Below are 15,347 nucleotides of genomic sequence, written 5' to 3' on the forward strand. Positions count from 1 at the left end.
ATTGGTAATGTCTGTGCCACATGGCTTACTTTACCCTTGTCCAACCCAGCTATTCTACCACTTATGATTACCATATGTTACAGCACTCTAGGTTAATGGAATCGTTTCCATCTTCCCCTCTAGTCACAAATGTCACTGTGGCTCAATTCCATCAGCTCCACACTCAATGAAGAATAAAGTGTCTGGTATTATCTGAGCATAGGAGACACCTTTGTGTGGAGTTTTCATATTTAGTTGTCTGCTTCCTTTTCATTTAGAAAAGCAGTTGGCAAAATAAAATAAAATAAAATAAAAAAGCAGTTGGACTTTTTGATGAATGCTCCAGAGTGGGTAATAGGCATCTGCTGACTAAAAGAGAACATGATCAATATCACTCAATTCTTGCATGTATTTATTCTAAGTAAATATATAAAGGGAATTAGGGCTTCCCTTGTGGCGCAGTGGTTAAGAATCCACCTGCCAATGCAGGGGACACGGGTTCGAGCCCTGGTCCTGGAAGATCCCACATGCTGTGGAGCAGCTAAGCCCGTGTGCCACAACTACTGAGCCTGCGCTCTAGAGCCCGTGAGGCACAACTACTGAGCCTGCGTGCTATAACTACTGAGCCCGCGTGCTATAACTACTGAAGCCCGCGCGCCTAAAGCCAATGCTCCGCAACAAGAGAAGCCACCGCAATGAGAAGCCCGTGCGCCGCAATGAAGAGTAGCCCCCACTCTCCACAACTAGAGAAAGCCCACGCACAGCAAGACGCAATGCAGACAAAAATAAATAAATTAATTAATTAAAAAAAAATTAGATAATATAGGTTTTTTTAACCACCATAAAGTGCTTTTTGGTTTTTGTAAAGTGAAAACTAGTAGCAAAATGTTGAAGTGGATTTTTTTGAGTCAATTCATTTTATTTTTTAATTTTTTAAAAATGTATTTATTTATTTGTCTGTGCTGGGTCTTAGTTGTGGCATGCGGGATCTTCGTTGTGGCGTGTGGGATCTTTAGTTGTGGCATGTGGGATCTTTTAGTTGCAGCATGCAGGATCTTTAGTTCTGGCATGCAATCTCTTAGTTGTGACATGTGGGATCTAGTTCCCTGACCAGGGATTGAACCCAGGCCACCTGCATTGGGAGCACGGAGTCTTAGCCACTGGACTACCAGGGAAGTCCCTGGAGTCAATTCATTTTAGAAGAACCATTTATTATAGAAGGAATATATTACATCTTTGCCATTTATAGTATCCTCATCAGAAATTACCATCAACACCTGCCCTCTTCCTATTTCATAAGCATGTCATAATAAGTTAATTTTTTTTATTCCTCAAAGAACTAAGCAAGATTAAAAAAAGATTGTTATCATTAATGGTTAAAACATTAAGAAAAAAGTTAGAACCTGTTTTGGGGACTTCTTTGCTTTTTAAAACTGATGAAAATAGTGCATGTGGACCTGTTATTACCTGATGTGATTTTTAATTTTGACACCTGTGGACTCTTGCTGCAGTATGAACATATTAGCCATCAAGAGAAGAGGAATAAACAGTAATATAGCAGTAATATTTTTGGCAGCAAATGGATATGATTTAAAAGTTATAATATTAATCTAGGATGTAGAGGATGTAGGTAGGGTATATTGAGAAGAAAGGAGGAAGATGTTCTTATTTGAAAACATTTATGTGCTCAGTTTTTTCAGTTGACAGGTATTCTCTTGCTCCCTACAAGTCAGTTTGACAACACAATCGAATTAATATCTTTAAAAGTGGGCTTCCCCGGTGGTGCAGTGGTTAAGAATCTGCCTGCCGATGCAAGGGACACGGGTTCGAGCTCTAGTCCGGGAAGATCCCACATGCTGCGGAGCAACTAATCCCGTGCGCCACAATTACTGAGCCTGAGCTCTAGAGCCCGCAGGCCACAACTACTGAGCTCACATGCCACAGCTACTGAAGCCTGCGTGCCTGGAGCCTGTGCTCCACAACAAGAGAAGCCACGACAATAAGAAGCCCGCGCACTGCAACGAAGGGTAGCCCCCGCTCACCGCAACTAGAGAAAGCCCGCGCAGCAACAAAGACCCAAAAAAGCTAAAAATAAATAAAAAAATATGTATATCTTAAAAAGTACTTATATATTAGTTATCGTTCCATCAATTGAAAAAATATGAATGAGAAATTACACAGTTTTATATTTGCAATATAACATTCGTCATTAGGCCTAGCCTTAAACATTTGCCTAGGCACTAGACCAGAGATATATGTAAGTCCCTCTCACAGTTTCCCCAATTATTAACATCTTACACTAGTGAGGTACATTTGTTACAACTGATGAGCCAATATCGATACATTATTATTAACCAAAGTACATAGTTTACACTAGGAATCACTCTGTGTTGTATGTTCTATGGCTTTTGACAAATGTCTAATGATTTGTATCCACCATTGTAGTATCATACAGAATAGTCTTTGCTTCCCTAAAAATCCCATGTTCTACCTATTCATCCTTCCCTCCTTACCCTTGAACCACTAGCAGCCTATTCATAATTTTTAATTCCAGGAAATCATTTACTGCTGACTTCAAGTAAACTCAGTGTTCGAGTAGTACCTTTGAAGACCTAAACTTGCTTTAATGTCAGCTTGGTCCATTTAAGTTCTTTTATATATATATTTTATCATTCTTTAAAGTATTATTTGTTATTGTGTCAATTGAGATCCAGTTAAGAAAACAGAGGGAATAGAATACAGGAAATTGGTTACACAAGTGATAGAAGAGCTAAAAAGCCAAAAGGGGAAGGTGAGGCAGTGTCTTAGTCTGGTTGGGCTGCTAAAACAAAAAAACCATAAATATGGTGGCTTATAAACAACAGGAATTTATTTCTCACAGTTCTGGAGGCTAGGAGTTCCATGAACAGCGTTCTGGCAGATTCAGTGTCTGGCACAGACAGCAGGCTTTTTACTGTGTTCTCACATTTAGAAAGGAGAGGGGTCTCTCTTGGACCTCATTTTTTTTTTTTAACATCTTTATTGGAGTATAATTGCTTTACAATGGTGTGTTAGTTTTTGCTTTACAACAAAGTGAATCAGCTATACATACACATATATCCCCATATCTCTTCCCTCTTGTGTCTCCCTCCCTCCCACCCTCCCTATCCCACCCCTCTAGGTGGTTGGACCTCATCTTTTTTTTTTTTTTCTTTTTCTTTTCAGTATGCGGTCCTTTCACTGTTGTGGCCTCTCTCGTTGCAGAGCACAGGCTCCGGACGCGCAGGCTCAGCAGCCATGACTCACGGGCCTAGCCGCTCCGCGGCATGTGGGATCTTCCCGGACCGGGGCACGAACCCATGTCCCCTGCATCAGCAGGCAGACTCTCAACCACTGCGCCACCTGGGAAGCCCGGACCTCATCTTTAATGGCACTAATCCCATTCATGAGGGCTGTGCCCTCATAACCTAATCACTTCCCAAAGGCTCCACCTCCTAATACCTTCACTTTGGGGGTTTGGATTTAAACACATGAATTTTTGGAGAACACAAATATTCAGTCCATAGCAGGCAAGATTAGGAAGCTAAAACCAGCTACCATCTCTAGGCTGATGGACAAATGGAAGAAGATGATGTTTCTGGAGCTCAGGGACTGGTGTCACAGACAAAAGCTGGAATTCCAATGGACAGGTTTAGAGGGAGCAAAGCTATAAAGGAGATGCAGCAAGCATTAGGACTGAGGTAGGGGACAGGGAAGAAATATCTTGGCTTTTTTCCTTTCCTTCCACCTTCCAATTTCCTGCCGATGTCGCCCACTGGGCAAATCTCAGCTGGAAGTCAGCTGTCAAGGCACCTGGTGAATGCAGCTTGAAAGAGTCAGTATCTCTACAATACAGAGGAGAGCAAGGTAGGAGAAGGAATGGATATGAGAACAAAAAGACTAAACAGTAGTCAATTCTTTTTAACTTTAAAAATCAACTTTATTGAGGTATAATTTACATACAATACACTTATTTAAAATGTACACTTTGATTATTTTTGACAAATACACCTATATAACCACCCAGTCAAGACATCAAACATTCTAATCACCCCCACAAAATTCTGTCTTAATCCTTTGCCATGAATCATCCACCCCACATCAGTCCTAGGCAATCACTAATCTGCTTTTTGTTACTATAGTTTTGCCTATTCTAGAATTTCATATAAATGGAATCGTGGAGTATGTACTCTTCTGCGCCTGGATTGTTTTTACTCAGCATGTTTTGAGATTCACCCACGTTTTTGTGTTTATCAGTAGTTGATTTTTTTTTTTTTGCTGAGTTGTAGTCCATTGTATGAATATACTCTAATTTGTTTATCCGTTCATCTACTGATGGACATGTGGGTTATTTCCAAGTTTGAGCTGTTATGAATAAAGTTATTGAAAACATTTATATACAAGGTTTTTTTGGTGATGTGTATCTGTGTATGTGTTTGGTGGATGTGTTTTCATTTCTTGTGGGTAAATATTTGGGAGAGGGATTACTGGGTCATATAAGAAACTGCCCAACTCAACAATTCTCTTTAATCTTTTTTATTTTTTAAATTTTTATTCTTTTGGCCGCACTGTGCGGCTTGTGGGATCTTAGTTCCCCGACCAGGGATTGAGCCTGGGCCCTTGGCAGTGAAAGCACTGAGTCCCAGTCACTGGACCACCAGGGAATTCCCCTCTTTAATATTATAAATATCATCATTACAATGAATGTCCATGAAAGAACATGTGCATTTCCTCCAAAGAGCTAAGGGTTAGAGGGAGAACAATTCTTATGACAAATCTCAAAAAAAAAACAACTTAAAAACACTTAATACATATGTCTTTTATAGCTCAATATTTTAAAATAGACAGCAAGAAAGGGGATTAGGGAAGTATAAGAGGAGAGGAACTGAAGAGGAAAGTAAAGCAATGCAAAATAATGACTAAAAAGACTTCTTGACGATGGCAAAATCATCTTACACAGCTGCTCTGAGATCCCAGCACTGCTGTCAGCAACCTTCTGGCAAAGCTACTCTGTCAAATGGATGCAATAGGATCCATACTGATCTTTTGTAAAGAAATATCTTTATTAAACTAAGCAAACACACCTCTCATTTATAGTAATGTGGAGGTGTAGCCTTTTTCTTTTAGTAGTAATGTTTCCCCAACATATAACACTTCCCTTTGATATGTGGGTTGAGTCATAAATTAATGTCACAAATGAATGTCACCTAGGTGAGGGGGGCAACTACATTACAAAATAGGAAGGTGTAGCTTGATGTGAATTGTTACAGTTGACAGCTATGTACTCTTGAACTAAATGTCATCATGTCAAATTCTGAGATATTAAATAGTTGCTGGAATGTAAAATTGTGGACATTTTGATGTTTTGCAGCCTTATAAGTTTTGTCAATCTTTTCTAGACATTCTGAAACGGAAATGAACAGGTGGATTGAAAACAAAGACAAATGAGGAATTTAGAGACTATCTTGGCATCTCATAAAGAAGTTGCTCTACACTGGTGATGTTTTAAACAAAACACGTATAAATACATTTAGCTTGTCTGGAAACAGACTTATTTATTAGGTCTTTCCATTTACTTTTGAGACAAAAATAAGTAGTTACAGAGGACTCATGTGCATTACTCACTATACGCTTTCTATCGTGTATTAATTAATCTCAAGCTAGGAGAGAATGGATGTCTATTTTACATGATGCCATAATGTACATTAGTGAGATCAACCCATTTACTCTTAAAATAACGGTATCACGTCAGGGATTTAGAATACAGTATTATATGAAAACAGTTGGCAGGGAGACTCCTCCTGCCATTAATAACTGACTAGAAATGGTATTTCAGACCCTAAATCCAACTGAAACCCAGAAACAATAAATGGAGAGGATGGGGTGGATATTTTGTGAACATGTTTTTCAAAGTAGAGAAAGAATCACTATATTTTTGCTGAATTGTATGTTGCCGTGGACATGGCAGTATGCAGTAATGATGCTGTCATCTATACAGCTGTATAACAACACAGCTTCTCCCTCTCCCACCCCCCTCAGTAAGGCTTAAAAATAGTAGGTTTGTGTGTAGTTTGGTAAGAAAATTAGAATAATTTAAAGTTCTTCCAGTTTCAATCTACAAAAGAAAAAGGCTCAGGGGGATGGGGAAGAAGAGCAAACAAAATGTACCAAAAAATACATATTATGTAATAAAGTCTAATATATATTACACAGACACTAAAGAAGGGTGTCTTGGTGTGCTGGAAAACTGATGGCTTTGCAGTGGAAAGACCTGGATTTAGTCCTTGTTACATCACTTGCGTGTGACCTTGAGCAAAGTCGCAATGTATTTAAGTCTCAGTTTTCTCATCTATAAAATGGAATCATGGTAGTATCTTCTAACTTGAGGCACTATTGTAAGGATTAAAGGGATGAAAATGACTCGTAAACTATAAAGCCTTTTAAAAATAAGGCTTTATAGACATATTATTACACTGTGGAATCTTCAGAGGCAGAGAAGAGTACAGGAAAAAGGGTCTAGACAGGCTTTGGAAGCTTACAACCTGGGTTCTAATTCCAATGCCATGGCTTTGACACCTTGAAAAGAGGAAATGTACTTAGGGACTTCCCTGGTGGTCCAGTGGCTAAGACTTCGTGCTCCCAGTGCAGGGGGCCCGGGTTCCACCCCACCTGCCGCAACTAAAAGATCCTGCACGCGACCGGGCAGCCAAATAAATAAATAAATGTTAAAAAAAAAAGGAGTGTACTTAATCCTGTTTCCTCTTTTTGAGAAATGAGGATAACACCACTTTCTTCACAGAATCAAATGAGAGAATGTAGGCAAAGGAAACTACCACTTGGTAGGTGTTGGATGCCTTCCCCCCCCCCCCCCGCAAACTATTAAATTAGTGTCATCAACAACAAAAGGTGTTCACACTGTGGTATCTTTCAACAGATAAGCACCCTAAAGCAAGGCAGGACAGATAAGGAAAACTGAATCCAAGTGGGAACCAACAGCTAGACCTGGAGATGTCTTAGTTCGGTCTTATCCACTTCAGGTTAGGATATGCATACAATGAAGACATTCAGAGTTGGAGAGGGGACAAGTCGAGTGCCCTTTCGACTCCGCGGACTCGACGGGAGGGAACCTGAAATTCTTAATTAGAGCCGGTTGCCATGGCGACAGTCTCTAGGCAGCGTGGGCTGAGCTCTTCGTAGGGCTAGAGGGTGGGCCGTCGCTGGACCCCGCGCGCGCGCCCGCGACCAACTTTCCCTCCAGACCAGAGAGGGGCAGCGCGCTCCGCCCCCGCCCCCGGGCCGCGCACGTCCGGGCTCGGCGACGCGCACGCCTGCGGGAGCCCTCTCCGAGGAACCTAGTGCTGATCGCTCGTGCCGGTGCGGCAGTTAACCGCCCTTGCAGGATCCCGAGGCTCGCGAGCAGCCCCCTCCCCTTCCTGGGCTTCCCCCACCCACTTCCCGGTCGGCTCCGGGGCATGAGCAGCGATGGCCGGCTGCAGCCCCGAGGAGAAAACTTACCGGCGCTTCCTGGAGCTATTCTTGGGCGAGTTTCGCGGACCGTGCGGCGGCGGCGAGCCCGAGCCGGAACCCGAAGCCGAGTCGGAGCCCGAGCCCGAGCCCGAACTGGTAGCGGCTGAGGCGCCCGAGGCTTCGGTTGAGGAACCCGGGGAGGAGGCGGCCACTGTAGCCGCGACGGAGGAGGGGGAGCAAGAGCAGGAGCAAGACCCCGAGCCCGAGGAGGAGGTGGTGGCGGCGGAGGGCGAGGAGGAAGAGGCGGCGGCAGCCCGGGGGCAGTCGGCCGTGCCACCGCCGCCGCAGCCCCAGCTGCCGCCGCTGCCCCCGCTCCCGCGGCCGCTGTCGGAGCGCATCACCCGCGAGGAGGTGGAGGGCGAGAGCCTGGACCTGTGCCTGCAGCAGCTCTACAAATAGTTAAGTAGCGGGGCTTGGTTGGGGGTGGGCCCGCTGTCTCCGCCTCGCCGGCCTCGACGCGACTCCCTCGGCCCCTCAAACTGCTCTTTCCGCTCTTCATGCCCCCCCCCCCCAACGCTGGCGCCTGGCGCGGTTGAAAGCGCCCCCGCTGCTCGGACTTGGGCTGTTGTCTGCGAGCTGCCCACGCCAGCCGCGGCCCCCGCGCCTCCTACCCGGCCCGGGAGCCGCCCCCCGCGCCCTTCCGCCGGGCGCCGTCCCCTGCTTCCCGCTTCTCCCCTGCCGCCCACTTCTTGCTCCACTTCACACACCCTTTACCCTTCGTGCCTTGCAAGGTCCTTCCTTCCAGTCTTGAGAGCTCCCTCTTCCCAGCTCTCTTCTTCCTCCTGGAGGTTTCTTCCCACCCGGGTCTGCCTGTTCCCAGCCTGAGTCCCGTGTTGTTTGGCGGCGGAGAGACGGGACTCCTTTCTAGGCAGAGCTGCTAGGTGCTTCCTGCGTAACCGCAACAAAGATGATAATCCCAGCCCCAGATCCACAGGAGGAGAGACTGGAGTAGATTTTCTGTCGGGCTCTCGGTGTTGAAAGTATAGATGGCTTAATACATGGAAGCCTAGTATCTTCGTCTAACGACATTTGATAACTTACAGTTGAGGGAGGTGGGAAGGAATTGGGAGGGACGAGTGAGCAAAATTTTACATGCGAGCCTTCAGGTGAAAGACAGTTGTAATTCGTTAAAATGGAAAACTCTGGCTGGTTTGATAAAATTGCAATTAGGTGCAGTATTTTCAGTCCATTAAGTAGATGGGGTAGGGGAGAGAAAGCAGGTGGCTTAGCTACACAGATGAAAGTCTAAAATAGAAAGGTCAAGGCTTTTCGTTTCATCCCAGTTTTTATGGGCTTGAAATAGAAAGTTTACAATTGCTTTTCTTTCTAAATGGAATTGTTCTGAAATAATGACAAAGGAGAATACGAACAAGTTTCCGAGAACACTGGTAAACCTGGGGAGTCTTTCCCTATTCTGCTGATAGTTGTAATGAAAGGTGTTACTCTGTACCCCTCAGAAAGTTTACTACTGCAAGATTCATTGCAGTTAAATTCACTTCTTGGATCTTCTCAAAAACTTAGATTAAGAGAAGGACCTGTAAAGTAAATGTTTTGTCTTTATCCAACCTAACAGACACCTGATCAAATCACTCTTCCTGTTAAAACAGAGGCTTGTCAGTAGGGAAAAAGTATTTAAATGTCTGCTGTAGAAGTGAACTGTGTTGATGTCCCACACTTTACACTCTATTTAAAATTTAATTTTAAAATACTATCTGGTTACCAAAGTAATAATGCTTTTGGGGAAATGTAAAAGATAAAATGGCATGTAATACCACTACCCAGATATAAACAGTATTAACATCTTAGAGTATTTCTTCCTAGTGTTTGTAAAGTATCATAGAAAAAGGCGTATGAAATGTCATTTTTAATACTATATAAAGACACTTAAGACTTCCTGCTTAAAATAAAACGGAAACGTTTACCAAAGTGGAAGGGTGTATCTCAGCATCAGACTAATTCTATTTTGACAGTTCTTACCTTTACAAATGCAGTTGCAGAATTAAAGAAACACACATTTAAATATTAGAGAAGGTCCATTTTTAAAAAAAGAGTCATTACTTTAGAACAACTTTGAACATGTGCCAAAGTTTTTTAAAAAATGAAATCTATATAAAAGATGATGGTAAGTAGATGTGTGTTTTTCCACATGGAAAGGAAGCAAGATTTTCAATACACGTATAAACTAGAAAAGTATTTAAATTATAAAATGGCCATCTGATTGAGAACAGAAGTTTAGATTTGAAGTAAAACTAGCAAAATTAAAGTTGGAAAACATTATTTCACCTTAAATCAGAGATTTCATCATATATACTGTTTTGTGCAGAAGCTATTAACCTATTTTTATTCAGATATAAAATGGCTGGCTTGTTTATGTAAAGTATCTTCAAGGTCCTTAACAGATTAAAAACAAACAAACAAACCCCAAAGTCTCACAGTTTAAAAACACATACTTTTAATGCTTTTATTTTTTATTTTATTATTTATAAAGGAAAATCATATCACTTAGCCACAAGAATCGAGACTGGAACATTGGAGAGATAGATCATTTTCCTGTTCGCTTTATTTTACAGATGAGAGAACTGAGGATCCAGATTCAGAAATGACAAATTATGTACAAATGATTCCAACATTTCCATAATCTCTGAACCTCAGAACTCTCCGACATATTTGAAATGTTGGGTTGTCAAATTTCCTAGGAAATACTTTGAAATAATTCTGATTAGGGATATGTTGGAATTGCTAATTTGGAGGTGAAGATTTTTTTTTCCCAAAATATTTTCTCAAATACCCACTCTGTTTATTTTGGGAATTCTTAATATTCTTTAAAAGCTCTGTCATGCTTGTCAAATAGTGGTAAAATTCTTAAATGAAGTTACCTGAAATATATATTCACCAATTTCACAGTTGGGACTAATGTAAGAAGAAAATAACACTGCGTATAATAACAGTTTCATAAGTTTCTAGCGTGTTTTTTTCTGTTAGTATTTTAGAAATATACAGTATGAAACTGCTAAACAGACTGAGGTTCGCTGAAGAAAAAAAGGGTGCTTACCTTCTCAATACTGTTTATGTATACACTGGCTGAAATTTTACTTTTAAAAATATAGTGAATGTTTTTCTCACTATTTTGCTTCTCTCAGAGTTTTTAGAATAAGAACAGATATATTTATCATTCTTCATTTTGGTAAACACAAAGTTTAGGATTAGCTTGAGATAAGCAGTTACTTAGATAAGTAAAGGATCAAGGTTTGAATGGACAAAATATGGTTATAATTAGCAACTTAAAAGTTTTTCAGTGTTTGGGATAGAATTTTGCCGTTAGCCTTCAAAATAGGAAATATGTACTTAGATATTTCTCTGCTAGATATAAACATGTAACATTTTGAAAGAAAAATAATTCAAAATGGTAAAAATCCCCTTGGATGAGAAAGATGTCTGTTGTGGACTATAAGTACTTTTTTTAAAAAAATTTATTTAATTTATTTATTTTTGGCTGCGTTGGGTCTTTGTTGCTCTGCCTGGGCTTTCTCTAGTTGCTGTGAGCGGGGGCTACTCTTCGTTGTGATGCGCGGGCTTCTCATGCGGTGGCTTCTCTTGTTGTAGAGCACGGGCTCTAGGCGCACGGGCTCTAGGTGCGCAGGCTTCAGTAGTTGTGGCCCGCGGGCTCTAGAGCGCAGGCTCAGTAATTGTGGCACACGGCCTTCCTTGCTCTGTGGCATATGGGATCTTCCCAGACCAGGGCTCGAACCTGTGTCCCCTGCACTGGCAGGCAGATTCTTAACCACTGCGACACCAGGGAGCCCCCCTAAATACTTTTTTTAAAGGACCATTTAAACAATTTTGTTTCAACTAATTAAACCTTAAGAATCAATAATAAATTCATGCAATACTTTAGAACTGTATCACTGAATTAGTCTATTACTTGTCAATAAAATATTCCAATGATTTGGAACCTTTAGCTGTTAGTATAAAAATTATCTCCTTTACTCCTTTAAACTAAAATGCCCCCCAAGAGATTAAAATAAATACTTTCTAATGATATAATATTAGGATTTCTGAGGTTAATGAATCTCTTTGAAAAGGTGGAGGTGAGATATTTTATAGCTTTGAAATAATTTGCCAATAAAATTTACAGCTGATCTTGTAGCAGATATGAATAACCTTGGCTAGGCTACGTGGGTCAATACTGTATTCTGTTTCTCTATATTTTACTGGGGATAAATCTATTTGTTTTAACCCAGAAGAAACAAATACTCTGAAGCCTTTATTAGAGCTATATGTCATTACGTTTTTAGAGCAGTTTTTTCCTCAGTTATTCATTTAGTCTGGGTTGGACTTCTCAAGGGGGGAGACAGATGTCCCAGCAGCCTGACAAAGTTAAGTACATACAGAAGGTTTACAGTAGTAATGAGGGTGGGCACTTTAAAAATGGCTTGGAAAAGAAAATCATTGTTTATAGATACTAATAATTCAGTTATATTGAGTTATGTGACTCATTAATGACTTTGAGATAGGTTAGAAAACCATTAAGCTTTGTCTGTGTATATATATGGAAAAATACATGGATGCAAGTTATGCTACTCATTTAGAGTACCTTTTTTTCTTATTAAAAGGTAGTAAGAAGTAGCAAAAAGAAGAAAATAAATACCAACCATTCAGTGTAAGCCATACTTTTCAGGTTTTTCTTCTACCTCTCAGGCTGCCACTTCTCTGTGAGCTTTTAATACTCTGCCTAACCCTTTTATATTGGTATTTGGTCCTTGGTCTTTTCTTTCTTTCTTTTTTTTTTAAAAAAATATTTATGTATTTGGTTGCACTGGCTCTTAGTTGCAGCAGGCGGGCTCCTTAGTTGTGGCACTTGGGCTCCTTAGTTGCAGCTTGCCAGCTCCTTACTTGTGGCAAGTGGGCTCCTTAGTTGCAGCATGCAGGCACCTTAGTTGTGGCATGTGAACTCTTGGTTGCGGCATGCATGTGGGGTCTAGTTCCCTGACCAAGGATGGAACCCCGGCCCCCTGCATTGGGAGCGCGGAGTCTTATCTACTGCGCCACCAGGGAAGTCCTGGTCCTTGGCTTTTTCAAGTGCGGTTGACTTATTTGTCTATAGTCAACATCAATCTCTCCCATGATTTTGGTTATTGTAGTTATGCTAATGGCTCCTGACTGTCTCCGTCCCTGCTTTGACTGCTAATTGAATGGCTCTATCTAGATGTCTAAGTATCTTCTCAAACTGTCCAAAACTGAATTTAATCCTCCAACTCCCTCTCTCCCCCCTGCAGAAGACAAAACTAAAACCTAATTCTCTTTTTGGTCGGTTCATCCCTGATTTCTCCTTCTCTCACCCTCACATTCAGTCAAATTTTGCCTTATAAATATCTCATAAATATGTCCTTCACCATCCCCACTGTTATTGTCATCTCTTCCCAGTCTTACTCTTCTCCAATATATTCTCCCCAGTGTAGCCAAAGTGATTCCTCTAGAGTCTAGATTATGTAGATTGACTAATTATCACCCACTGCTTAAACATTTTTACTCTTTCCGTGGAGTTAGCCAAACTGTGAGGTCAAAGGCACAGTCCTCCAGAAAGCCAGGTCTGCCTGAGGCAGAAGTTTGCAAGGAGTTAGGGTCTAAATACAAACTTAGAGGGAAGAGTCCACACAAGACCACCCTCACTTCTGACACTGACTGTAAGTTTGGGGTTTCTCAAAAACACTTCCAGATTTGATAATTCACTAGAAAGAACTCGCTGAAAGCTATTATATTAATGGATTATGGTTCATTATAAGGAAAAGATACAAATTAGAACCAGCCAAAGGAAGGGATGCATGAGGTGCTATCTAGAAGGGTTTCAAATGTGAAGCTTCCATTGTCCTCAGCAATGTGTTTCTCTCTCATGGAGTATTGCCAACCCAAGAAGCTCACCTGAGCTGCAGTGTCCAGAGTTTTTATTGGGACTTACTGATTGATTGCTCACATGGTTGAACTTAGTTTCCAGTCTCCCCTCAGGCTGATACCATGTGATCCAAGGGGCCCACCTGAATAACACAGACAATCCTATTACTTTAGAAATAGGGATTTAGAGGTTACTCCCAGGAGCTGAGGAGAAAGGCCAGACCTCTCTTTGGGCAAAGCCAATTATTTACTGTACACCTTCATCACCTATTTCTCCATTGCCCTCCAGATAAAATCCAAACAAAGCTTTATAATCTTATCAGCCTCATCCCTGAATCACTATCCACCCAGTCCATCCCACCTCTAGAAGCTACACTTCAGCTGTTTTAGACTATTAATATATTAGTTTGAATGTGTTGTGTTTGCTCTTACCTCTGCACCTTTGGACATAACATACTATTCCTTCTTCTTGATCTACCATGCTATCCCACCCTCACCTCACCCAGTCCAATCTCTTACCCATTCTTTAGGTCTCCATCTAACGTCACTTCCTTTGTTCACCAACCTAACACTCAAAATGAGTTAGGTGTCTCTTCCACATCCTCTTACAGAATACCCAGTGCTTACTCCTTTTGTAGCACTTGTTTATTATTTTTTTGTCCACGAATATTTATATATCTTTTACTTGACTAATGGTCTTCAAAATAAGGTGTACCCAAAATAATCCATTTCAGTGAAGGAATAAAATATTAAAATCTTTTTCCTTGTATACAAAATATGAACTTAAGGGAATTCCCTGGCTGACCAGTGGTTAGGACTCAGTACTTTCACTGCCGTGGCCTGGGTTGAGTCCCTGGTGGGGGAACTAAGATATCCTGCAAGACACACGGTGTGGCCAAAAAAAAATAATGAAGTTAGGTGCTTGTAATACTTGATATATTGATTGAGGTTGGCAGCTTGTTCTGTACGACAACTGACTTCATGTCAGACATGGTAAATGAGGTATCCTGATGAAGTGCAAGTTTCTTAGCTTAGAAGAGTTGACAGTGGCACCCTTACTCCAATTTTCAGAACATTATGAATTATTTCAGTTTACCTGCTCTCATTAAATTGATTCATTGATTATATTTACTGGTTTTAACAAAATTAGCCCTTACAAAATAGACAGTTGACTTTAAAGATTCCTGCAAAGTGCTCGCTTTGACAGCACATATACTGAAATTGGAAGGATACAGAAGATTAGCATGGCCCTGCACAAAGATGACACGCAAATTCGTGAAGCATTCCTGAGGAGACTGTTGCTCGCCATGGCTGACGAAAAGCCCAAGGAAGGAGTCAAGACTGACAACAACGATCATAATAATTTGATGAGGCAGGATGGTTCTGTGGTGCAGTTTAAGATTAAGAGGCATACACCACTTAGTAAACTAATGAGAGCCTATTGTGAACAACAGGGTTTGTCAATGAGGCAGATCAGATTCCGATTTGATGGGCAGCCAATCAGTGAAACAGACACACCTGCGCAGTTGAAAAGGGAGGATGAAGATACAATAGATGTGTTCCAGCAGCAGACAGGAGGTGTCTACTAAAAAGGGAACCTGCTACTTTACTCCAGAATTGTTCCTCCAGACCAAGAAGACATTCTCAATTAGAAAACCGCAATTGGGTTCCATCACATCCTGACTCCTGCTACATAGTTTCTCTATTCTTTCATTTTCCCCTTCTCCATTCCTTTATTGTACATAAAGTAGACGGTGTACAAGCATATTGCATTTTTTTTAAAGTAAATGGCCAATGGTATGTTTTGATCGACATCAGATGGAGATGGAATGGGGAAAAATACTGGTTCTGTGAAGATACCCCCTTTTCTCCATTAGTGGCATGCTCATCAGCTCTTATCTTTATATTCCAGTAAGTTATTTTGCTCTCACTGT

At 41.3% G+C, this 15,347-nt stretch overlaps 2 protein-coding genes, 1 non-coding gene and 1 pseudogene across 6 annotated transcripts in view; all 4 read left to right on the plus strand.

Annotated features, from left to right (window-relative positions):
- Nucleotides 1-4,381, plus strand: part of RAD51C (RAD51 paralog C) — a 53,715-nt gene extending 49,334 nt beyond the window's left edge. Inside the window, exon 8 of one of the 2 annotated variants that reach the window (XM_073797840.1) lies at nt 3,184-4,381. In XM_073797840.1, the coding sequence (XP_073653941.1) occupies nt 3,184-3,259 (76 nt within the window). In that variant the 3' untranslated portion in view covers nt 3,260-4,381. The remainder of the gene's footprint in view (nt 1-3,183) is intronic. The other variant, XM_073797841.1, reaches the window with a different exon arrangement.
- A 2,834-nt stretch (nt 4,382-7,215) lies between these two features.
- The window catches only part of PPM1E (protein phosphatase, Mg2+/Mn2+ dependent 1E), a 192,264-nt gene continuing 184,132 nt past the window's right edge, over nt 7,216-15,347 (plus strand). For all 3 annotated transcript variants that reach the window (XR_012328401.1, XM_033848124.2, XM_073797201.1), the window contains exon 1: nt 7,216-7,922. Coding sequence is in view for 2 of the 3 variants with exons in the window: in XM_033848124.2 (XP_033704015.1) it covers nt 7,480-7,922 (443 nt within the window). In the remaining variant the exon portion in view is untranslated. The remainder of the gene's footprint in view (nt 7,923-15,347) is intronic.
- LOC117309833 (U6 spliceosomal RNA) lies at nt 14,605-14,708 on the plus strand. The gene has a single exon (XR_004524123.1). It is a non-coding gene; the product is annotated as a U6 spliceosomal RNA (small nuclear RNA).
- LOC101326854 (small ubiquitin-related modifier 2 pseudogene) lies at nt 14,721-15,156 on the plus strand (annotated as a pseudogene).

The sequence above is a fragment of the Tursiops truncatus genome, chromosome 20 (genome assembly GCF_011762595.2).
Source record: "Tursiops truncatus isolate mTurTru1 chromosome 20, mTurTru1.mat.Y, whole genome shotgun sequence".
NCBI lineage: Eukaryota > Metazoa > Chordata > Mammalia > Artiodactyla > Delphinidae > Tursiops > Tursiops truncatus.